The following is a 24,105-nucleotide window of genomic DNA, read 5'->3' as shown; positions in this document are numbered from 1 at the left end:
GTCACTTGCAAGACTAGGTTACAAAAAGACTGTGGCTTCTGTATTGGGCACCTTCTCTTACTCTGTTACATTGTGAGTTGCCCTGTGGAGAGACCCACACAACAAGGAACTGAAGTCTCCAGCTAATATCCAGCTAGGGCCGGAGGCCAGTAAACAGCTGTATGTGAGTTTGGGTATGGGTCAACCCCAGTTGTGCCTTGAGATGACTACTGCCCTGTCTGACACTTTGACTGCAGAAGCGTGGCATCCCGCACCAGAGGCATCCGGCTAAGTCATGCTCAGATACTTGACCCACAGAAAGTGTGAGATAATAAATGCTTGCTGTTTTAAGTCACGGAGTTTTAATTTGTAAAACAGGAATAGGTAACTAATACACCTTCCAATAACCATTGCAAACCCATAGTGGTAAACAAATTCATTATTTTCAGACTAATAGGGACTCTGAATTATCTAAAATCACCCATTAATTCACTAATTCCATCAATAATTACTAATGGCCTAATCTATCAGGCCCCTTTGTAGGGATAAAGTGATGAAAAAAGAGCCCCCAACTATGCTTTTATGGTGTTTTGCACATAGACAATAAACAATAAAACACTTCTTACTTCAGATGGTGATAACCGCTATAGAGAAAAATAAAGTCGGGAAAAAGCACAGGCAAAGCCTGGTCTGAGTAGGAGCTGTACTCTTTAAAAGGGCAGTCAGAGGCCCTCTCTGAAAAGACCATACGTGAACAAACCCCTGCAAAGTGTGATGGAGTGAGTCATACAGGACCTGGAGGAGGTGCATTCCAAGCAGAGAGAAGAGCAAATGGAAAAGTCTTGAGGCAGGAGTGAAGCTGACCAGGCAGCACCTGGGAGCCTGTGTACCTTTCCAAGGACTTTAACTTTGGAGGGACATGGGGAGTCATTGGGTTTTGAAAAGAGGAATGATATCACTAATGTTTTAAAATGATCATTCTGGCTGCTGTGGTTAAAAAAGATTGTATGTGGCAGGGTGCGGGGACAGGCTTGGGGAGACATCAAGTGCAGAAGCAAGGACACTGGCTAGAAAGTTTTGTAGTAATTCCATTGAGAGTACAGTGGCTCAGATAAGGGAGCGAAAGATGAAGGATGCGAAAAGTGGTCAGATTATGAATATGTTTTAAACAAAGATTCAATAGGATTTTCCAGACAATTAAATTAATTTGTAAAGTACATATGTGTATATGTCTACTGAAGGATATCTACTGTAAATCATTAAACCAGAAGAATACACACCTTATTAACTCTACTTTCAAATATTTATTATTCATAATCCCCTTTAATCTATACCCACTGCTACATCTTTGCTTCCAGGCACCATAATGACTATTTTCAATGACTATTTAAAGGTTTCAAATGTACTTTATTTCTCAATTATGTTAAATTTTAATGAGCAGCAGAGCCCTTAAATAAACAAGTTGATTTTGAAGCAATTCTGTATTACAGTAACTGTGACGGTTACTCATCATTCCACTCTTTTGGGGTGACTCTGCCAACAGGGGATTGGTTCCATTCTATTCCAATCTGTGTGATTGTAAACACCCATGCAACAACACAGAAAATGGTTCCCCTGGTTAGTAAAGTATTACCATATTTGTCATGAAAATCTGGTGAGTGTTTTGCATGACTCTGTCTTGCCCTAATTTGCTGAATGCTTCGAATCTTGAGAGAGCTTAGTACATTTCTGGACAAGGGGAACATCGTGAAGGTGTGACAGGATTGCAGTTGATTGCAGCTGCTGGTCTTATTTTCTTGCGAAGAGACCTGGAAAAAACAAAAGTTGGGCAATGGTATCTGATCTACATTCAGTTCCTCCCTCTTTGTCACCCACATCACCCCTTGGAGTGTGGCCAGGCATGTGAATTTTGATATCATGATGTCTGGATTTGAGTCTCATCTCTGCCACTGATTAGCTGCGTCAACTAGGGCAGTTATTTAACCTCTCTTTGCTTTATTTTCTTCAATGGCAAACTGAGACAATAATGTCTAGCTCCAAGGGGAGCTGTGACATTACATGCGATAGTCCATAACAACAATAACAACAAAAGTAAAGACACAATAAGTGTTAGCTTTTCTATTCTTCACAGTCAATAGCTTCCTTCCTAGATAGACTCCAAACTCATCAGCACGGCTGATAAAATGGCTAAAATTCCCAACTTGCTCCACTAGTCCAATTACCTGCCTATGTCTACTATAAAATCTGGTTTCAGTAAGAATTAGAAGGTATTCACAGAGTGTATCATACCTCCTCCTCCCCCTGCTCTTTTTACCCTTCCCTTGTAACTCCCTCCATCTCCTTCTCCCTTCTTCTCTACCTGTAAGTCCTGCCTTGCACCTTCCTACAGGTAAAATTCTTCTTGCCTTTTAAATCTCAGTCTAAAAGCCACTGCTTCTGTGAATTCTTCTCCAAACTTCCCTCAGCTGAATAAGCCCCCTCTTCTCTGGGTTACTATAATTCCTATAAACCTTCTTTCAGAGTATTTACCATCACTCATTGGCTTTATCATTTTTTAAAGTAGATTTTGTTTTTTTAGAGCAGTTTTAGGTTCACAGCAAAATTGAGTGGAAAGTACAGAGAGTCGCCATATACACTTTGACCCTACATGTGCATAGCATCATCCTCCTGCACCAGAGTATTACATTTGTTACAATCAATGAATCCACGTAACAGTCTTTTATCAGATATGTCTTTTGAAAATATTTTCTCCTAGCTTGTGGCTTGACTTGTCATTTTCTTGAGGAATTATCTTTATATTCTCCTCCAATAGACTGCAAGTTCTTCAAGAGCAAGGGATGTAACTTTGCATACACAGTAGCTGACGCAAAAGCATAGAAAGAACTTTTTTCAACCAATCTGAAATATAAATGAATGTTGGTATCCTCATAAGAAGTTAAATGAACACTGAGAATAAGTCAAAATATCATGAAATCAGAGCAACATGGCAGAGTAAGCTGTTCCCTTTGTCTCTCCCCCTTTTGAACTGCAACTAGATGGACACTCATTGACCAACGGAGGAAGCCCACACAGCACAACAGGATGCCTGAGACACACGAAGCTATACATCTGAAGGTGGATGGACTGGCTCCCCGGGAAGTGGCAGAGATAGGTGAGCATACCCTGGTCTCCCCTGGTAGCCCTGTGCACGCACAAAAACGCCTTCCAACCTGGTGCAAGAACCCAGAAAGTGGGAACACGCAGCTGCGCAACCATAAGAGGGAGCCCACTGTGCCCCTGTGTCATCAAGGACCAGCCATAGCCCGGGTCCCAGCAGGGAAGCCCTGCCCACCAAGCTCAGAGGCCCCACCGACTGCAGATCATAAACAGGGACCTCAGCAGATTTCCACGCTGGGGCAAACATTTCCTAGGCATGTGCAAACACTCACAGTGCAGCTGTGCTCCCAAAGAAGGAATGGGTCTGGGTGGCTGTGGGAATAGGCGCAGCAGTTTTGAACCTACACGCCCCTCGCTTAACTGGCGGGGAGGGGGAGCTCACCGTGCCCCAGGGCTGTAAAGGAGCAGCCATAGCTCAGGTCCCAGCGAGGAAGCCCAGCCCACCAAGCACAGAGGCTCTGCAGACTGCAGATCGTAAACAGGGACCTCAGCAGATTTCTGCACTGGGGCAAACACTTCCCAGGCGTGTGCAAGTGCTCACAGTGCAGTTGCACTCCCAAAGAGGGAACATGTCCTGGGTAGCTGTGTGAATGGGCATGGTAGCTTTGAGCCCACTGGTGACCACTTTCTCGCAGGGAGGGGGAGCTCAGTGCACCCTTGAGGCACCAGAGAGTGGCCCCAGCCTAGTGAGGAAGCCCCACCCAACAAGGACAGTCCACACAACTGCCTGAAGGCATCTCAGGCTGGGGAAAGCATCCATAACACCCCCAAAGCTTCCAGCAGATGGGGTGGGGCCAGAAACACTGCTCCTGCTCCCCCCTAGTGGTAACAGGGGGAATCTGCATCCTAAGAATACCACAGATGTCCCAACAAAAAGATCAGCTGATCAAACACCATGAGAAACCGCAGCAACAATTCAGACCAGAAGAAAAATGACAATTCTCCAGAAACCAACACTAAAGGCACAGAAAAATACAACCTAAATGACAGAGAGTTCAAAGTAGCCATCATAAGGAAACTCAATGACTTACAAGAAAACATGGAAAGACAATTTAAGAAGCTCAGCAATAAAATGACTCTCTTCACCAAAGAGATTGAACTATACAAAAAAATCAACCAGAAATTCTGGATATGAAAACACAATTAATGAAATAAATAATAATCTAGAATCATTAAGAAATAGAATTGATCTTATGAAGGAAAGAATTAGTCTTCATGAGGATAAAAATGCAGAAATTCTACAGGTGGAAGAGGAGACAGAACTAAGATTTTAAAAAAAGAAGGAATTCTTCAAGAAATATCTGACTCAATTAGGAAAAGCAACATAAGGATTATAGATATCCCAGAGGGAGAAGAGACAGAAAGGAGCAGAGAGCTTGTTCAAAGAAATAAATGCTGAGAACTTCCCAAACATGGGGATGCTTTCAGATTTACAGATAAATGAAGTTAACTGAACACCCAATTTTACCAACATGAAAAGACCCTCTCCAAGGCATATAATAGTAAAAATGGCAGAAGTTTGGGTTAAAGAAAGAATATTAGGAGTAGTAAGGCAGAAGAAAATAACCCACAAAGGAAACCCTATCAGGCTGTCAGCAGATTTCTCAGTAGAAACCCTACAGGCTAGGAGAGAATGGAATGATATATTCAAAAGACTGAAAGACAAAAACATTCAGCCAAGAATACTCTATCCAGCAAAACTTTCCTTTGGATACAATGGAGAAATAAAATATTTCCCAGATAAACCAAAGCTGAGGGAGTTCACCACCACTAGAGCTCCCCTACAAGAAATAATTAAAGATGCCCTCAGACTGGCAAAGGTCTACAAAGCTCTGAGCAAGGAGATAAATAGACAGACATGATCAGAAACTTGCAACTCTCTCCTAGAACAGGGAGGCAAAGGGTCAATTACAACTTAAAAGAGAAAGGGAAAGAAAGCATTAAAAGTAAGGATAAATACCTCAACTTAGCCACAAACTCAGAAAATTAAAAACAGAACAATGTGTAACAGCAATTACCCAGAAGGGGGGAGGAAAGGGAAGGAAACTGCTTAGGTTTAATGGGGATAAGAGACTATAAGAAAATGGACTATCTCATCTCCAATATCTTTCATACAATCCTCACAGTAACCACTAAACAAAAAATCAGACCAGAGCCACAATTCACAAAAAGAGAGAGAACTGAGAAATCCCTCTCACAAAACCAACAAAATGAAATGGCAGCCAGAAATACAAAGGAAGAGAAACAGTGGAAACACAAAACAACCAGAAAACAAGAGATAAAATGGCAGCATTAAGCCCTCATATAACAATAATCTCTCTAAATGTAAATGGACTGAGCTGTCCAATCAAAAGACACAAAGTAGCTGGATGGATTAAAAAACAAGACCCAACAATATGCTGCCTCCAGGAAATGCACCTCTGCTACAAAGACAAACATAGGCTTAGAGTGAAGGGATGGGAGACAATACTCCAAGCTACTAGCCAACAAGAGAAAGCAGGTGTTGCCATACTTTTCTCAGACAAAGCAGACTTCAAGTTAAAAAAGACTGAGAGACAAAGAGAGGCAGCATCCAAGGATAAAAGAGATATTCTACCAAGAGGACATAACACTTATTAACATATATGCATCTAACACAGAGGCACCAAAGTACATAAAGCAATTATTAACAGACCTAAAGGGAGAAATTAACAGCAACACAATAATAATAAGGGACTTCAACACCCCACTTACTTCAATGGACAGATCATCCAGACAAAAAGTCAACAAGGAAATAGTAGATTTAAATGAAACACTTGACCAGATGGACTTAATAGACATATATAGAGCATTCCATCCAAAAACAGCAGAATATACGTTTTTCCCAAGTGCCCATGGAAAATTCTCAAAGATAGGCCATATGTTGGGTAACAAGGCAAGCCTCAACAAATTCAAGAAGATTGAAATCCTCCCAACCATCTTTTCTGACCACAATGCTATGAAGCTAGAAATCAAACACAAGTACAAAACTGGGAAAGTCAGAGATATGTGGAGACTAAACAACATGCTATTGAACAACCACTGGATTATTGAAGAAATCAAAAAGGAGGGGCTGGTTCCGTGGTCGAGTGGTTAAGTTCTTGCGCTCCACTGCAGCGGCCCAGGGTTCGGATCCTGGGCGCAGACATGGCACCTCTTGTCGGGCCACGTTGAGGTGGCGTCCCACATCCCACAACTAGAAGGATCTGCAACTAAGATATACAACTATGTACCGGGGGGGGGGGGGGGGAGGTTGGAAATAAAGCAGAAAAAAAAAAAAAAGATTGGCAACAGTGTTAGCCTGGGTGCCAATCTTTAAGGAAAAAAAAAAGAAATCAAAGAGGAAATTAAAAAGTACCTGGAGACAAATGAAAATGAAAACACAACATATCAACTCTTATGGGATGCAGCAAAAGCAGTCAAAAGAGGAAAATTCATAGCAATACAGGCCCATCTCAACAAGCAAGAAAAATCTCAAATAAGTAATCTTAAAATGCACCTAACAGAGCTAGAAAAAATCTCAAAGTCAGCAGAAGGAAGGAAATAATAAAAATCAGAGCAGAAATAGATGAAATAGAGACTAAGAAAACAGTAAAAAGGATAAATGAAACTAAGAGCTGGTTCTTTGAGAAATAAACAAAACTGACAAAGCCTTAGACTGACCAAGAAAAAAAGAGAGAAGGATCAAATAAATTAAATTACACATGAAAGAGGAGAAATTACAACAGATACTGCAGAAATACAAAGGATTATAAGAGAATACTATGAAAAACTGTATGCCCACAAATTTGATAACCTAGAAAAAATGGATGAATTCCTAGACTCAGACAAGCTCTCAAAACTGAATCAAGAAGAAACAGAGAATCCGAACAAACCAACCACAAGTACAGAGATTGAAACAGTAATCAAAAACCTCCCCCAAACCAAAAGTCCAGGACCAGATGGCTTCTCTGGAGAATTCTACCAAACATTCAAAGAAGATTTAGTACTTATTCTTCTGAAACTATTCCAAAAAATTGAAGAAGATGGAAGAGTTCCTAACACATTTTATGAGGCCAACATCACCCTGATACCAAAACCAGACAAGGACAATATGGGGAAGGAAAACTACAGGCCAATATCACTGATGAACTTAGATGCAAAAATCCTCAACAAAATATTGGCAAACCAAATACAGCAATACATTAAAGAATCATACACCACAATCAAGTGGGATTTGTTCCAGGGATGCAGGGATGGTTCAACATCTGCAAATCAATCAATGTGATAGACTATATTAACAAAATGAGGAGTAAAAATCACACGATCACCTCAAGAGATGCAGGGAAAACATTTGACAAGATCCAACATCCATTTATGATAAAAAAAAAACTCTCAATAAAATGGGTATTGAAGGAAAGAACCTCAACTTAATAAAGGCCCTATATGACAAACCCACAGCCAACATCATACTTAATGGTGAAAAACTGAAAGCCATCCCTCTGAGAACAGGAACGAGATAAGGGTGCCCACTCTCACCGCTCCTATTCAACATAGTACTGGAGGTGTTGGTCAGAGCAATTAGGCAAGCAAAAGAAATAAAAGAAATCCAAATTAGAAAGAAAGAAGTGAAACTTTTGGTATTTGCAGATGATATGATTCTATACATAGAAAGCCCTAAAGAATCCACCAGAAAACTACTAGAAATAATCAACAACCTACAGCAAAGTTGCAGGGTACAAAATCAATTTAAAAAGATCAGTTGCATTTTTGTACACTAACAATGAACTAGCAGAAAAAGAAATCAAGAATACAATCCCATTTACAATTCCAACAAAAAGAATAAAATACCTAGGAATAAACTTAACCAAAGAGATGAAAGACCTGTACACTGAAAACTATGTCATTACAGAAAGACATTGAAAAAGACATAAAGAAATGGAAAGATATTCCATGTTCATGGTTCAGAAGAATAAACATAGTCAAAATGTCTATATTACCTACAGCAATCTACAGATTCAAAGCAATCCCAGTCAGAATCCCAATGACATTCTTCACATAAATAGAACAAAGAATCCAAAAATTTATATGGAAGAACAAAAGACCCCGAATAGCCAAAGCAATCCTGAGAAAAAAAACAAACTGGAGGCATCACAATCCCTGACTTCAAAACATCATACAAAGCTATAGTAATCAAAGCAGCATGGTACTGGCACCAACACAAACAAACAGATCAACGGATCATAATTGAAAGCCCAGAAATAAAACCATACATCTGTGGACAGCTAATCTTTGACAAAGGAGCCAAGAATATACAATGGAGAAAGGAAAGGCTCTTCAATAAATAGTGTTGGGAAAACTGGACAGTCACATGCAAAAGAATGAAAGAAGACCATTATCCTCCACCATATACAAAAATTAACTCCAAACAGGTTAAAGATTTGAATGTAAGAACTGAAAACATAAAAATTCTAGAAGAAAATATAGGCAGTATTCTCTTTAACATTGGTCTTAGCCACATCTTTTCAAATACCATGTCTACTTGGGTAAGGGAAAAAAAAGAAAAAGTTAACAAATGGGACTACATCAGACTAAAAAGCTTCTATAAAGCAAAGGGAACCATCAACAAAATGGAAAGACAACACACTAACTGGGAGAAAATATTTGCAAATCATTTATTGGACAAGGGGTTGATATCCAAAGTATATAAAGAACTCACACAACTTGACAACAACAACAAAAAACTCGATCAAAAAATGGGCAAAGGATAGGAACAGACATTTTTCAAAGGAAGATATACAGATGGCCAACAGGCACATGAAAAGATTCTCAACATCACTAATCATTAGGGAAATGCAAATAAAAACTACAACGAGATATAACCTTACACCAGTCAGAATGGCTATATTTACCAAGACCCAAAACAACAAATGTTGGAGAGGATGTGGAGAAAGGGAATGCTCAAACACTGCTAGTGGGAATGCAAACTGGTGCAGCCACTATGGAAAACAGTATGGAGATTCCTCAAAAAACTAAAAATAGAAACATTATACCACCCAGCTATCCCACTACTGGGTATCTACCCAAACAACCTGAAATCAACAATCTATAGTAACATATGCACCGCTATGTTCACTGCAGCACTATCCACAATAGCCAAGACATGCAAACAATCCAAGTGCCTATCGACTCATGATTGAATAAAAAAGATGTGGTATATATATACAATGGAATACTATTCAGCCATAAAAAAGACAAATTCACTCTATTTGCAACAACATGGATGAACCTGCAGGGAATTATGCTAAGCGAAATAAGCCAGACTGAGAAAGACAAATACCATATGATTTCACTCATATGCAGAATATAAACAAACACACGGACAAAGAAAACAGTTCACTGGTTACCAGGGGAAAGGAGGTGGAGGGTGGGCACAGGGGGTGAAGGGGAGCACTTATGTGGTGACAGACAAGAAATAATGTAAAAGTGAAATTTCACAATGATGTAACCTATTATGAATCTAAATTAAAAATATTAAAAAAAATCATGACATCAGATGCACGTGTTATTATAGTCCTAACAATTTTTTTAAACAGTTACACTGAACAAGAGATCTAGAAGCAGAAACACATAGAGGAGTTCTGTCAATTTCTCTTCTTTGTGGAAGCTCTCAACCAGTGCTCAGTCTCTTACAATGACATATGTTAACTATGGCCCAAATTTAGGCAACATGAATACAAATGGGCCTGGGGTCAGTACTTGTAAACTTATAACTGTTCACTGAGATTTGCCAACTCAAATGACTTTACTCCCAACTTAGAAAATAAGACCCTAAGGTTCTCTTTTATTTCCTACCAGATGGCAAAGTGGTACTCTTCATGATTGAGACAAACAGGGCAAAAACAGAACCAAATGCATTTCTTTTGAAGTTCCAAATATTCGAAGTTTTTTTTCCTGTTAATCATGAATCTCTCCATCAAAAGGCAGTAAAGTTTTAGTTTGGATTGAATTCGGAGAGTAGGCTGAAGGTGAAAGGGGTCACAGCACGACAGGTGCAGCCTTAACCCAATACAAAAGCACTTGTGTCACACATTGCTTTCAGTCTTTAGGAAGACACATAACCAGAGAATAATTTGTGATAATCGGGATCTCTTGGGGGTCATGGACTCATGCCTGTTGCTTTATGACAAACTGATTTCACTATTCCTATCCTCATCATGTTAAGTTGAAACTCAGATACTTTGTCTCCAGTGACAGTAATCACATCCTTTTGTAGTTGAGTTCATCCTTTGGCTATTCCCATATCTGTGAAGCTTCTTTTTTCCATCTAGCCTGAATTTTTATGTACCAATAAGTGTCTATCACTAAGAATTTTCTTTTAGGAACTCCTTCTGTAGTTTGTAGTTGGCATTTCATCCTATAATCAACAAACTGCCGTCTTTTCATTCCTGTTTTGTTTTTCCTTGTCAGCATCAGCTACATCTGTCTCAGTTGCTTTCATATCTACCTTACATCTATTTTTGTTTATACAACACATGCAAGAGCTAGGAACTGACTGCTTAGAAAAATTTTCCAAATTGCTAAACTCCACAGGACATACTTCTACAATAAATTTTGTGTTATTGAAGAGCCCTAAGCCTATTTACCCAAAGAACTGAAGCTATAGGTTCTAATACCCATATGAAAGCATAAAACAAAGGGAAATTCAATAATATAATGTAGGTAAAGAAACTGCTTCTCAAGTAGATACTTCCTGATGAAAACAGACTACAAAGAGATGGAAGAAGATAGATTTCTCCAGGTAATAGGAAAAAGTAGAGGTTCTCTCATGCCTGTGGCAATAAAAAAAAGAAGTATACTCTGAATAAATATAAATAGTTAAAGGGAGTAAAGCAATCTATGAGGATGAAAAGGAAAGACTGATGGTGTCATTTACTTTATACAGCAATGTTGAAGCTCGGTTCAGGACAAATAACTAACACTGGACCTCAATCTAACTGTGACAAGGAGGTATATAAACTTGAAGCTTCACCGTAACAATAAGAATTTCAAATCACTAAAGGCTATAAAGAGAAGTAAAGCAATAATGCAGGAAGGAAATTAATCTTTATTGAATATATGCCTGTTTGCCAGCCATTGTGCCAGAATTTTGCACATCTGCAAAAACAGTGTGAGATGGAGACTATCTCCATTTTATACACAAGAACAAATGACATGACAAAATATGAACTCAAGTCCTCTGATCCTAAATCCAGTGCATTTTTCAACTATATCATGTTTTCTTAAACTATATTCAATTCTGAGTATTGGAAACAAATAGAACAAAAAACCCCAGTGTGGTTACCAGAGATGGCCCTTTAATTGAAAATGGTTCAGTTCCATTTACTATATATTTATTGAGCATCTCCTGGGGTGTCAGGGCCTGGGCTGGGGCCAGGGGTACCATGCCCACTCTCAAGAAGCTTATGGTAGAGTGAGGGAATGAACAGAGCCACTGTTATAAGGGAGGAGATAGGCTAGAGATGAGCACCAGGGGCCTTTAGTCCACAGAAAGGTACATTTCAATCTGGGGTTCTAACATGGTTTTAGAGGAAATGACATCTAGGCTAGATCTTGAAGGATAATTAAGAACTATAAAAGAAGAAAGCTGGGAAAAACAGAGTAGACAAAGTAGCAAAAGAGATAGTGTGGGGGCAGGGCAATCTGAGGAGCTCAAAAACTCTAGCTAGTAAGGATGGAAGCAGCAAATGCCCACAGATAAGCCTGAGCGATGAGGACGGGACAGTAGCACACTCAGGGCTTTCCCTGCTGTGCTATGGCATTTGGACTCAATTCTATAGGTCAGTGATTCCCACTGCTTTTTCTGTGAGTTAATAATGAGAATTCTTAATTCTGTGTCTTCACTTTCACAATAATATAAAGAAATATAAGAAAAAAATATGAGACTTGGACGATGCAGCTTATCAGTTTCCAGGGCCCGTGTTTATCTTTGTTCTGCCTTTCGGTTGCACTAGCCTACAATCTTTATTTGTCCTGGGTTAATCTGAAAAGAATGGAAGTGGCTTTTATATTTAAGTGGTGTGTTTACGCCATGGACAAAATGAAGAATTAGACAAATGGAGTTATGTGACAGCTCACTATACAGCACAGGCATTTGAAAAAAAAAGAACTTATGGCCACTGTAAGTAGTGTTACAGTTTCAAGATAATATTAACCGTCATATTGAATTAATATTGCAAATTAGAATTTTCTTTGTTGTATAGTTTAGTTCATTTTTAATTTGAAACATGTTTTGGTTTCATAGTTGCATTAAGCTTTAAACACAAAGAGGATGAATTTAGCTTTATGTTTACACACAGATTTTATAATAAAATAATTTAAGATGTTACAAGTGATATGAAATAATTTGTTTCCCCTTTAAAAAGATTTCATACATTATCCAAGTTTGAGAAACAGTCTTACAGGTGAAGAGAAACTACTGATTGGTTTAATCAGGGGTGGGGAAAAATCTGGGGGAAAAAGTACTTTGCAAAGACAATTGTTAGGTCGAGAATGGTGGGAAGACAGTAAAAGTGGCAGAAAAGTCGAGAGATTAGGTAAGCGTTTATTCAATGGTTCACGAAACAGATGAGGAGGATCTGAATTAAGTACTGACAATAGAGACAGAAAGGAGATAGAATTGAGAAACATTAGGAAAAAAATCAGACTGTTTGGAAAATAAGTTACTTTAGGTAAATTAAGTATTCCATTCACTTCGCTTTCTGGGTTAAGATTTTGGCCAAAAACTGTCTCAATGTCTGTTAAAAATTACCAGACATTGACACTGTAGCTCGTAGCTGACTCCAGGGAGTTAGAGCGTGGGTGATCTAGGTACAGAATGCAGCAAGAGCAAAGCAGACACAATAGAGGTGTTCCAGGAATAGGCAGGTCTAGATAACCTGAGTAGAAGAAGGGAGAGGAATCCTAAAAGGATTTACTATATGGTCCTGAGTTAAAAATCAACTTCATCCAGTCTAGGTATAGCCTAACACAAACCAATAAATGACCTGTGTAGCTTTGATATAAGGCTTTCTATCTAATTTCAGGAAAAAAATTGGAAACTGTGTCCTACTTCTCAAATGTGCCCAGGTATTACTCTTTAAGTACCTCACAGGGAGATGATGTTCAAGAAGGGATTAAGCAAATACCAGGATTTCCCAATCTGGACTTTACTAATATTTTGGTCCAAGTAATTCTTTGTTGTGGGAGGATGTCCTGTGCATTGGAGGGGGTTTAGTAGCATCCTTGCCTCCACACACTACATGCCAGTAGTACCTCCCTCCCCTCAGCTGTGACACCAAACGTAGATCTCCAGACGTTGCCAAATGTCACCTGGGAGGCAAAATCACCCCCCGTTGAGGACCACACCGCTGTATACAGAGAAGTGTCTTTTGTCACTTCTCCCACAATCTTCTAAATGGCATTGTTCTACTCAACACAGAAGGCTTAAATTCTAAGAAAATACATTCTCCCATTCCCTACCATGGGATGCATACAGGTTGCCTATCAACGTGTTTCTTGAACTAATCTCAACTTTTAAAATGTTGTGCAGTACAATTTAGATGAATCACTTAATCTATCTGGGCTTTTGCTTCCTCAATCATAAAACAAAAAAGTGGAACTACTTTGGCTTTTCCCAAACTTGCTTGATCCTAAGAGTCACCTGGAATCTTTGTTACCAAATGTAGATTCCTGGGCTCCATGTTAAACTGATGGTAACTGAGTATCCAAGGGAGTAACCTGAGAATCTTTATTTTTTAAACATGTTCTCAGGAGAACCTTGTCATGAGACAAATTTATGGAACACTGAATCAGATAATCTCTAAGGTCCTTTCCGACTCTAACACTCTAGACCTTTCCAAAGAGAAAAACATTTTAGGAAGACCATTTATTCTTTTAGGCCACTGAGAGAGTACAGTAGTAATTGAATTCGCCACCATGGTAATTTAGAAAGCAGTACCTGAGTGACCTCAAAGAGTTATAGGGACTCCCTGGGAATAAGTTAGTCAACATAAACATTTGGCAGCATTTAAAAACATTAAAAGTACTAATAATCCTGGTGTTTTGTTGTATAATGAATTATACTCTTTCAAAGCTAAGCCTCCTAGACTACATTACTCGATTGTAACACCTTCATTTCCACCCACTTTTATTTCTATTCTTCTTTTTACAGCTTTAGAACATCGATGCAAAATAAGAAACAATAACAAGGCAATTTTCTTGAAGTGAAAATGCACATAACCTGCAGTGTCTTCCATTCATTTATCTACTTCTCAGAAGACTGTGCTGCTCAAGGAGGGGTTAAGTGTACACAGGGCAAAGTGTCTCCCATCACAACTCCTTAAGTCTTTAGCCTTTTTGTAACAAGAAATATGGGAGTCCTGCAAGAAGCAATGCTGCTGGTGGAAATGCCGAACAATGGTTCTACTTCATGTGTACTGGCACCATCTCCTGAGTCACTGCATTCATAGATGGCACAGCCATTTGCTTAAAGCTCTGTATTACGTCACTTTATTAAGCTTAAAAAGTTACATAAATGGATGTTACCTGAACAAATAAAAGGTAGATTACAATACTGAATTGTTATGCCAGGAGGGAGAAATAACAGAGTGGACAACTTATGAGCTGATGGCCTAAAATGGCACATGTTGTCCGAAAAGAGAAGGGATATAAGGTATGTACTCCCCCTCACATTCTTCCCACAAAGTCAAAGTCTAACGAACAGAACATTTCTATCCTATATAGAATGCGGAAAGAAGTCAATAATGTTCATCCTGGGAATAATCATAGCGTTTATTCAGGCAATTCCTTTTAAAGACCTGATCACATTAACGCTGTTCACTCATTAAATACCCATTATATTTTCATTAGTCACAAAGTGCTCTCAAATATACTCACTTTTTCTACTCATTCGTTAAAACAACAAAATGGTAACAGAGAGGTTGAAGGCTTTTCTCCATGTCACACTGGAGGTCAGTGGCATGATTGTGCAATAATTCTTATTTTGTTTTCTACTAAACTTTAGTAAGCCCAGCAAATTTCCTCAAAGTGGATGACCATGTTATTTTTACATTACAATCTATTTCAAACATTAGAAATAGGTGACCCTGTTTTTTCAGGCAATGTGTTAAGTGTTAGAAAGAGGGCTACTGTGGTTATGCTCAAAAGATTTTATATTAACTGCATTCCACAGCTCATAGATTGTTGTACGGTCATGTACTGCTAGAAGAGTCTATTTCAGTGGATCCAGCAAGTCAAACATCTGGATAAATGCACAGACCTTCTCCAAACTAATCTTGGAAAAGACAGAGATCCTGGTTATAATAGATTCTAAACACTTTAAAATTTTATCCAGAAAATGCTATGTAGTCATCGAAAGATATTAGGAGTGTGAGTTACATGGTCAACTTCACAGTTTAGACATTATTCAGGTACGAGTGTGGGGAAGGGTTTGCAGGGGAATACTGCAAATGTTCCAGTGAGTAATGATAAGGACTTGAACTTGGACAGTTCACCCAATTAAGGTCTCAGAATGTGCCAGTCCCTTATATCTGTGTCATCATATTTCTGCACCTAATCCTCAGCTTTGCAGAGCCAGACCACAATTCTTTTGCACAGGCACCTAAAGGTGACAGCATCTGTAGATCCACCTCATGCCAACAGAACTCTCAGGACTTGATGTATAAACTAGAATGTGGAAATTTATTTTATTAACTTTAAAAGAAGGCTATTCCATTCCAATGACTGCAATACACAATTTCTCTCTTAGCTTCACTAGCTTGACACTGATTCCAATCGCAAAGTGACCTTACAGCAGTATCTCCCAAAAGCTGAGAAATACGTATTTCACTAGTTCCGTTTGTCGTTAGTGAGTGTTACTTAAAAAAGGGTCTCATTGTTATCTAAGTTTGGGAAATATGCAGGTAACAAAGTCAATTGCTTTTTATTGAAGTATTTTACAAACTTCTATTGTGCTAATGTACACACTGATTCTCTGTGACGCCATGTGGTGCTTTCCAAACTTAGCTGAGCATGTTGAGCTTTTTCTCCCCTGGAGCATATCTCCATAGTGGTATTTTCCAGAACACTCTTTGGAGAATACCGAAGGATGTTTCTGTATTCTCAATGCTGTTACATCATTGTACTCATTTTCAATGGTTTAATAGTTCCAGGAGGCATTTCTAAACTACATCACATTCTTGTGGGGACTTTTAACATATGACTCAAGGAGTAAGAGAGTGTGTGGTAAGCCCAGGGCATCTTAACAACCCTCGTAGCAGCAATTAACTCTAACCTTCATTATGTGCTTCTAACTTCTGCTGTTTTAATATTTGTATAGATGTTTCTCTCCTCTCCACATCTACCTTTATTCATTAAATGCTCTATGAATAGAAAGATTGTATGATTCTGCAGTGGCCATTAGAGTCGCATCAATGACCCCTCATGGCATAATTTGAAACTTTCATTTAAATCTTGAAATGAAAATGTACAAGCCATTCCTGCCTTTAATCTAAGTACATCACTGATATATTTACGTAAAAGGGAAGGAAAAATTAAAATATTTAACTTTTAGATATTAAAGACACTTTAATTTCAAAAGACACATTTACCAAGTGTTTCCATTTTTCATGAAAACTGTTTTCAGTTGCAACCAGAAATCAGGCCAGTAAAGGTTACCCCAGAAGTTAATTTTGATCAAATTCCAAATGCAGATTGGAATACTTAGCGCTGTAAAAATAATCCTTTCCTCCTTGTTTCTGAAATCTCCAGTCTTTTTTTATTTCTGACTTGGACTATCTCTGTCTTCCTAAACTCTGCTCAAAATGTATCTGTAAATAAAACATTTATGAGTTGGGCTTTGTTATTGCCATCACCTGGACAACTTATGGAGCATTTTCAGAGAAATTCCCTTTGATGAGAAGCGTACTTCACAGCCCTGAAGTAGTAACTCTGATCACTTTGCAAGTTGTTTTATCAGGCCTGTCTTTTATTAACCTGTTTTATCAGTTCTGTCTTTCAGTACAATTTTTTTTCTTTCACTTTCATAAAATTTTGGAAACTTTTTGAAAACTTTTAACAAGATGTTGGCATTTTACCTTTTTTTTCCCACCTTCCTTTTAGGATTCACTATTTGGAAGGCAGAAAGACTTTGGCCAGAGGGGCTGACTTTGGTAAACCGATTTTTTTTCCTGTAGATGCCTCAGAAGAAACAGTGAGACAGGAGGCACTTTGCTAAACCTTGGGGCAGGGTGCCTGCGTTAGTGAACTGCTGTTTCATTTTAGTTTTTCTTTTAAGCTCCTGAGGGAAGGAGGATAAAGAAGAAAGCAAGTCTGAAAGAGGTTAGCCATCTAAACATACGCAACAGAAATTCAGAACACAGATTCTTGTCTGGAAATCCTAAGATTTCCAATTAGAATTCTAGTTTCAAAGAGGTTATGAACTTCTAGTTTCTTTTTCTTTAATCTAAAGGAACCTGAAATTTCATAGATTAAAAGGGCATTCTTAAACTAAATTAGCATAGTTTAATGATTTGAACATTTGTTAATTGGAAAAGTAAGATTTCTATGCAAACAGGCCATAACTTTGATTACACATACAATTATACGGTTTAGAACCACTGCTAATGATGCAACTGTGGGCTTCTTTATATACATAATGCATTTTACCATATTCATTGAATCTAAAACACAAGATCTGAAAGACCCAGACGTCACTTTAAATTTCCCTTTAATGTTTGTAGTATTTAATATTTGTAGTACTCTTTTGGCCACTGGTCATTAATGACTTGATATTATAAACATATGTTGAGGAAGAGTGTGGCGAGAAACAGGAGGATGGGGAGTGGATAGTAAACATATAGGTCCAGCTACTCCTTTCCTGGATTCACATTCTAACTGAGGGAGAGGTGGTGAACCAAACTCTTATACGTATTTTTCTAATGCAATCTAATTATAAAAGAGGAACAAAGATCTAAGTGTAGAAAAAGGTGAGGGACCTGAATGCTTTGCCTTCCACTAGAAGTCGGGCATTGATGGAGAACGGAAATTTATGGCTTCCTAAGAGCAATAGGATGCTGTTACCGGAAAAAGGTGGAATACATACTGAATGAGGGGAAAAAAAAGATGTCCACTATATTGGAAGAAAAATTTGATCCAATTACAGGTCTATTGGGAGTGGGAGTGGAAACACAGAGATTCATTCATTAAATGACAGGGACCAGTGGACTAGATTCTCTCTAGTTTCTTCACTCTTTAACATTTGTTTATATATCAAAAGTTTCAAATAAATGTGTTGCAATGGCCCAGAGAAGTCAGTGTGAGGGACAATTAGGACTGTGTGAGGATGGGTGCAAGAACTCTCTTTCCTACTACTATTTACAAAACTGAAAGTTGCCCTTTTAAGTCTTTTACATAAAGAAAAGATCCTCTAGAAAATCCTAAATAGCATTCTGATTATTTTGCCACTTAAACATGATTCAATTGAGCTCCTATTATGTGACCGCAGCCTGCTAAACACTGGACTTATGAAAATGGGTAAGAATGATCCATCCTTTCAAGAATGCTCAGCTGGTGGGAGAGACAGACAGATAATCATAAGGTTTCAATATGAAAACAACAGATGTGATTGGGAAGCTATGTCACCAAAAATAGGAGGCACCTTTCCCATCCAGAGAGCTCATGAAGAGCTTCCTGGAGTAATGGATGAATGAGCTAGATTCTGAAATAGGCTCAACCAGATGAAAGGGAATGAAGGTGAAAAGGTTTATTAAGGGCTTTTCTCCAACTCTCCAGGCTAAAATTTAGTTATCAAACACTTCCCTTTTAAAGGTGACTTTCAAGTCCAATCATATATAAATCAAGAGACTCTCCTTTAATGTTAAATTCATAACAACAGCACATGTAACTGGCATGTAAACATCATATTGGAATAAAGCTCCTTCTGCTTTTTGCCAATTCTATAATACATTTTCATCTTGATTGAACATAATATTGTAATCACCATAAAGATTTGCTGTTAATGTTACTAAGAAATAGCAGATAAGCTTCAGTCACTTCTTTTAGAACAGATTTTAGGCAGTTTATAAGACAAGATAGACACAAAATGATCAGAGTTAAGATAGTTAGAATCCAATTATGTTTATAATTAATAATATCAAAGGTGGAGTCACTTTCTGCCTTTACTTTAGAGTTCATGATGTTGCATTACCACCTATAACTTTATAATTTACATTGAAGAGCCAGAGAGGACAAGGAAATCTTGGAATTCATACTGGGAAAATAGGTCATAGCCATGCTTCATAAGCACATGCTTCATCCAGGACTGGATTTAAGCTAGATTGTGAAGGTGTTCCCTTAAGTATCCTTACAACCATTGTCACACTTTATCTAAGAGTCTACAGATGATCACTGCCAAAATATTAGCAAAGTCCAAAAACATTGATACAACATATACCCAGCAGTTAGATGATGCTGGGAATTCCCTACATAAAACATTTATTTATTTGACTGCAGAAAAAAGTCCTAGAACAAAAAAAGATTATACTTTAAGGCCAAACAGCAATTTATACTATGCCAAATGCACACAATGTGAAAATGTGTAGAACATTACCCCATGGAAAAAGGGATCCAGTTTCAAACTACAACTTAATAAACCCTGGGCATTTCCTGAGCTTCCATTCATTCTTCTTGCACTCCATCCAGCTTCCATTCCATCATTCTATATAAACAGGTATTAAAAGGTCAATAATGACCTCTCTGTCCCCAAAATGGATAATTAAAATCACTTTTCTTGGCTTATCAGCTACAGTAACACCAATAATGCATCCCTCCTCTGGACTTCTTCTCTTCCATTAGCTTCTATGATATTCTCTCAGTTTTCTTCCTATTTCTGTGGCTCCTTCTTCTTTACAAACTCATCTTCCTCTAACAGGTCCTTATGTTCTTCACGGCTCAGGCATAGGTTTCCTTCTGTTTTCACTTTACATACTCTCTTTTTCTAGATATTTCCAGTCATACTAATAAACTTATTTATCACGGGTAATTAGATAACTCCCAAATTATATCTCCGCATATAAACCCTATTCTTACTTCCAGGGCAATACATTAAACTGCCTTCTCAACATATCTCCTAAGATAATTCAAATTCTAAGATATTCACAAGATAATTCAATGATAACTTGATGTCTGCAAAATGAATAGGCCTAAGTGTACAACCATGATCTTCCACTTCCAAACTTAGTCCTTACCAATGTTCCCCAACCCAGTAAGCACACCTCCACCCACATAGTTGAGCAAGTTAAATTTAGAAATCATTCTTGATACCTTCAACTCCCTTGAAACCTTTAATAAACCCCTGGTTTCTTTTAATTTTTCATCCTAAAACCATCTCCAATCTGTTGAGTGCTCTCCTTCCAAACTCTTTCCATCATAACTCAACTTCTTTTCATACACTTTCTTTAAAGGGTGTTCCCACAATACCTCTGCCATCCCCCATTCCCCAACTATTCTTCCAACTGCTTACAAGTGATCTTTTCATGTTTGCTTATTTTTTGTTGTTGTTATTTTCCCCCCAGCTTTACTGAGCTATAATTAACATATAGCATTGTGTAAATTTAAAGTGTACAATGTGATAATTGATATATGTATACTTTGTGTAATGATTCCCACAATAAAGTTTGTTAACATCTATCACCTCACAGTTACCATTTTGTGTGTGTGTGTAGTAAAAGCATTTAAGACCTACTCTCTTAGCAAACTTCAAGCATACAATATAGCATTGTTAACTATAGTGACCAAGCTATACATTAGAGCCCCAGAACTTATAACTGGAAGTTTGTACCCTTTGGCCAACATCTCCCCATTTCCCCCACCCCTTGTCACCGGCAACCACCAATCTACTCTCTGTTTCTATGAGTTTAGGTTTTTTTGATTCCACATGTAAGTGAGATCATGGAGTATCTGTCTTTCCTTGACTTATTGCACTTAGCATAATGCCCTCCAGATTCATCTATGTTGTCCCAAATGGCAGGATTTCCTTCTTTGTTATGGCTGAATAATATTCCATTGTGTGTGTATGTATGTAATACATACATGTACTATACATATGTATATTACATTTTCTTTATCTATTAATTTGTCAACAGACATAGGTTGTTTCCATGTGCAATTTCTTCTTTCCATGTGATATCTCTTCAAGATATTAATTTTGTTTCCTTCGGCTATATACCCAGAAGTGGGATTACTGGATCATATGGTAGTTCTATTTTTCATTTATTTATTTATTTTGTGAGGAAGATTACCACTGAGCTAACATCTGTGTCAATCTTTCTTTATTTTATGTGGGATACTGCCACAGTGTGGCTTCACAAGCAGTGCTAGGTCTGCACCCAGGATCTGAAGCTGCAAACCCTGGGCCGCTGAAGTGGAGCATGTGAACTTAAGCACCACATCACTGGGCTGGCCCCTGGTAGTTCTATTTTTGATTTTTTGAGGAACCTCTGTACTATTTTCCAAATTGGGTACACCAATTTACATTCCCACCAACAGTGTACAAGGGTTTTCTTTTCTCCAAATCCTCCTCAATGCTTGTTCTATTTTTTTTTATAATAGCCATCCTAAAATGTATGAAGTAATATCTTATTGTGGCTTTGATGTGCATTTCCTGATGATGAGTGATGTTTACCACCTTTTCATGTAGCTGTTGGACATCTGTATGTCTTCTCTGGAGAAGTGTCTATTCAGGTCCTCTGCCCATTTTTTAATCGGGTTGTTTTTTCTTTTTGCTATTTAGTTTATAAGTTCTCTATATATTTTGGATATTGCCCTTTATCAGATATACGGTTTGCAAATATTTTCTCTAATTCCATAGCTTGCCTTTTCACTTTTTTGATTGTTTCTTTTGCTGTGCAGAAGCTTTTTACTTTGATATCTCACTTGTCTATTTTTGCTTTTGTAGCCTGTGCCTTTGGCATCAAAATTAAAAAATCATTGCCAAGATCAATGTCTAGGATCTTTTTCCCTGTTTTCTTCTAGGAGTTTTACGGTTTCAGGTCTCACATTTAAGTCTTTAATACATTTCAAGTTAATTTTCATGAGTGGTGTAAGATAAGGGTCTAGTTTTAGTCTTTAGCATGTGAATATCCAGTTCTCCCAATATCATTTATTGAAGAGACTATCCTTTCTCCATTGTGTGTTCTTGGTGCCCTTGTCAAGATTAGTTGACTGTGTACTTGTGAGTTTATCTCTGGACTCTCTGCTCAGTTCCATTGGTCGATGTGTCTGTTTTTATGCAAGTATCATACTGTTTTTATTACGAAAGCTTCTTAATACAGTTTGAAATCAGGACTTTTGATGCCTCCAGATTTCTTCTTCTTTCTCAAGATTGCTTTGGATAATTATGGTCTTTTGTGGTTACATAAGAACTTTAGGATTGTTTTTTCCATTTCTGTGCAAAGTGCCATTGGTATTTGGTAGACATCGCATAGAATCTGTAGATCACTTTAGTAGTGATCTTCCTCTCAAAATAAATAAATAGTGGCCTAATGGTTAAAGCTCGGCACTCACCACTTCAGTGCCCCAGGTTCGCTTCCCAGTTGTGAACCATACCAACTGTCTGTCAGTTGCCATGCTGTGGCGGTGACTCACATAGAAGAACTAGAATGACTTACAACTAGAACATACAACCATGTACTGGGGCTTTGGCGGGGAGAAAAGAAAAAAGAGGAAGACTGGTAACAGGTGTTAGCTCTGGGAGAATCTTGCCCTTCAAACAAAATTTCAACATAAATAGTCTGATATACATGTGAATAAATTAATTTCAGTTTACAGCCTAGGGGTTGTTAGCATTTGAAGTACACTAATCAGAAATCTGCACTTCAGGAATGGCTATATATGCACCTGACATACAACTATAGAAATATAAATCAGAGGGTTTGTTAATTAGCCTAAAGAATGTTGGAAATAATTTTTCATTGATGAGTTGTATTAAAGATACACGACTGACTAGAAAGGTTAGATCAGGCCTAATGCTCTTGCCTTAATGAAGAATGAGAATCTGGCAAGCATAGCAGCTTGATATACTGGCTTTACTTCTAGAGTTCTACTGGTCCTGAGTTTATCTATTGTAAACAAGTTCTGTTCTCTAATTAAACTATATAATTGGTTACTCCTGCCTTTAAAAAGAATATCATTGGCCTTGTTTTAATGTAAGAAGTGTGCCAAAGTGCCTAAGGACAGTACCTGAACCAATGTTGTTGAGTTTTCTTTCAACTGAATTCCATATATTTGAGAGAATTAAGTTTAAGAATTTCTTTTATTATAATACCATCTATGTGCACAACCTACTCAAGCTATTAGTGAGCACAAATATTTATCAAAAGAATGTGACTGCTTGAAAGGCCAAATTGTTTTAGGTCAGGATACAGTACCACTCAGTAGTTTCTCATTGCTTTTAAGATAAACACTAACATCTTTTATGTGACTGTCACGATCTGCTTGGGCTGCCATAAAAACATACCAGAGATTGCATGGCTTAAACAACAGAATTTCATTTTCTAACTGTTCTGGAGGCTAGACAGTCCAAGATTAAGGTCCAGTAGGGCTTCTTTTTCCGGTGAGGATTCTTCCTGGCTTGCAGCCAGCCAGCCACCTTTCAGCTGTGTCCTCATGTGGCAGAGGGAGCAAGCATTGGTGTCTTCTTTTTCTTCTTAGAAGGGCACCAGCCCCATCAAATTAGAGCTTCACCCTTATGACTTGATTTAACCTTTATCATCTCTTCACAGGCCTTATCTCCAAAAAGAGTCACATTGCATAGTAGGGCTTCCACATATGAATTCTGGGAAGACACAAACATTCAGTCTGTACCAATGATCAAAGAGGCTTATATGATCCTTGACCATTTAATCAGCCACATCTCTCACAAATCTTCTATTCAGT

General features: G+C 38.1%; 1 protein-coding gene across 10 annotated transcripts in view; it reads right to left on the bottom strand.

Moving 5' to 3' along the window:
* Window positions 1–1,365: 1,365 nt before the first annotated feature.
* COX7B2 (cytochrome c oxidase subunit 7B2) overlaps window positions 1,366–24,105 on the bottom strand; it is a 125,254-nt gene continuing 102,514 nt past the window's right edge. For all 10 annotated transcript variants that reach the window (XR_011437139.1, XR_011437138.1, XM_023638146.2 and 7 more), the window contains one exon: window positions 1,366–1,787. Coding sequence is in view for 8 of the 10 variants with exons in the window: in XM_023638146.2 (XP_023493914.1) it covers window positions 1,482–1,724 (243 nt within the window). In the remaining 2 variants the exon portion in view is untranslated. The remainder of the gene's footprint in view (window positions 1,788–24,105) is intronic.

This window comes from Equus caballus, chromosome 3 (genome assembly GCF_041296265.1).
Source record: "Equus caballus isolate H_3958 breed thoroughbred chromosome 3, TB-T2T, whole genome shotgun sequence".
NCBI classification, from domain to species: domain Eukaryota; kingdom Metazoa; phylum Chordata; class Mammalia; order Perissodactyla; family Equidae; genus Equus; species Equus caballus.
Note: the sequence above shows the minus strand (reverse complement) of the source record. Positions and strands in the feature narration are given on the sequence as shown.